This window comes from Suillus paluster (genome assembly GCF_016628075.1).
Source record: "Suillus paluster strain FC165 chromosome Unknown EDB91scaffold_299, whole genome shotgun sequence".
NCBI classification, from domain to species: domain Eukaryota; kingdom Fungi; phylum Basidiomycota; class Agaricomycetes; order Boletales; family Suillaceae; genus Suillus; species Suillus paluster.
Genome location: NW_024537859.1, coordinates 21,450 through 23,741, shown reverse-complemented (window position 1 = coordinate 23,741; position 2,292 = coordinate 21,450). Strand labels below are relative to the sequence as shown.

Sequence of the window (2,292 nt, the reverse complement as noted above, 5' to 3'; positions counted from 1 at the left end):
GCGAGAACTAAGTCAACCACCGTCTACCATTCGACACGTTCTTTATGTGTCTGAAAATTTCACGCCTTCACCCTTTTCGGGCCACCCTGTGGCCGCCTCACGGCAGCCCGTGTCCCGATACGTTCACTGCTTTCTCATGATCTTGACAGCGTGGAATCTGACCCACGGTCGGATCGCACGTCATTAGACTGTTTCCGGAAAAAGCAGTTTCCTTCTATTCGGGTTAACTACCCGATAGAATCTGACACTTCACATGTCACTTTTAGTTTTGTTCCAGTTTCGGTCATTTTTGAACCCCTGATTCCCCTTATGTCATGCATAAGCCGGCGGCCTCTCCTTCTGGAAGCCGCACCAGCGCTCCGCGCTGGTAACGGCTTCGGGTGCCGTCTCTCCGGTGATCTTATCTCATCACCTCTTCTGCATCATATGACGGCCCCTAAGGGACTCCTTTCATTCCTTTGTAGTCCTGCGACGGTTTTCCAACGCGTTCCATTGGATTGTTAGATCCGGGTACTGATATAACCCTTATCCTTCTATGTTTGCTATCGTTCTATTACAACGATAACAACAATAGCTGCTAGACTCACATCTACAGCCCTACAGGTATAAAAACCACTATTCAGCCTGATGAGATGGCCAGTACCATCGAAAGCGTCCTCTGCTCACCAAAGCGAGGGCTAACTTGCTACCGAATAGTCTCCTCTCACAGCTTTCACATCTCCACACTCGCGCTTCGCGCTCGTGTGTCGACACCACCTAACCTAACCTAACCTAACCAAGTCCTCCAGCTCCAAAGTGGTCAAGAAAAATAGCTGGTACAAAACAGACAAACCATCGCATGGCATCTGCAGCACATCATAGCCCATGTTCATTTGATCTTCATTCCACTCCATCTGTAACCTGAAACACTCTAGGTTCTCCCAAGCCAGGAAGCGGTGATTAGGATTATCTGAGGCCAGTGATGCAAGACAGTTGAAGAAATGCATGGTGTCCTTTGCTGGATGATACCAAGGAATTTTGATGCTGAGCCCCTGACTGCGGATGGAATGACTAGATAGCAGTAGCATAACAGCTGAAAATCCAGTGGTGGTGGGCATGGGACTGTTGTCATCAAGTTCTACTTGAATGTGAAGAATGTTGGTATGAATGGAATTTTTTGGAAAAGAGGTGGCCTCTTTTATGAAGGATGATTGAGTGGTGATGACAAATGTTAGGCTGACAAGCTTGTGAAGGGAAGCTAGAGGAGCCATTGCAGTGGGATTGATATAAGACAGAGTGAGATGGCGCATAGATTTGTGATCTGATAAGGAATTTAAAATTGATCTTGTCTGAGTCGGACAAGCAATGAAGACAAGAGTTTGAAGATGAGACATCATGTTCTGGATTTGGGGGAATTTGGACATATGAGGTGGAAGTATCAGGGTTTGTAGTGCTGGACAGAAGAGGCCACCAAGAAATTGAGCTAGGCAGTCATTCTGGTTATGCAGCTCTACATGATTGAGCAATGGTAGGAGGGGAACTGGAGATTTGATCCGAACACAAGATTGCAACAGGATGGTAAAAGCCCTTTTATGTTGAGATTTCAGAGCCTTTCCATCTGCACAGATGGCCCTAACCCTGCGTGCATATATAGCAAAACGGCCTAGATGAGATGAATCTAGGCTCTGCAGAATTGTCCATGTGAAGCATGAGCAACAAGATTGTGCAACCAAAAAAGACCATCACTGACCCAAAGCCATAAACCATCTGACTTTTCTTTTCTTTTTCCCCCAACAAGACGTAGAAGAGGTTCCACTGAATGCATCTGCTTCCATAGGAGCTGAAGAACAATCTCAGAGATGGTTGGAGATATTCTAGCCAATGCAGCAAAAGTTCCAAGTCTGCCAGGACCTTCTTGAATGACAGACATATAGACCATCTGAAAGATGAGAAAAACCACATCATGCAGATGAAAGATAGGATGCATGAGGAATCAGGATCATCAACAAGTGATGAGTATCAGAGTGAGGTTATATAGCAAGTCCAAAGAGATTTGACTCATACCAGTGTGATTTTCATTACATATTGTCCTAAATAAGCAAGTACTTCACTGGACAAAGTGGTCTGATCTTATGGTGCCTCAGAGCATTAAATCAACACCATATATAAGGTCATGCAAATCAGCATGCACTGAATTTACTATATGCTAATGTCTAAAAAAATATCTTGAGCACATCTTTTGTAAGGCAACATGAATAGATTATGTTTCTGCTTCCTTCGAGTCAAATGTAAACAAGTCCAGGTTAGGAGTCA

At 44.7% G+C, this 2,292-nt stretch overlaps 1 protein-coding gene across 1 annotated transcript; it reads right to left on the bottom strand.

Annotated features, from left to right (window-relative positions):
- Positions 1 to 761: 761 nt before the first annotated feature.
- On the bottom strand, positions 762 to 1,909 carry EDB91DRAFT_1285557 (uncharacterized protein; the record flags this gene model as incomplete). Its single annotated transcript, XM_041324789.1, has 2 exons — positions 762 to 1,664; positions 1,730 to 1,909. 2 exons carry the CDS (start codon positions 1,907 to 1,909, stop codon positions 762 to 764), a joined length of 1,083 nt encoding a protein of 360 aa, XP_041168738.1.
- Positions 1,910 to 2,292: the final 383 nt, after the last annotated feature.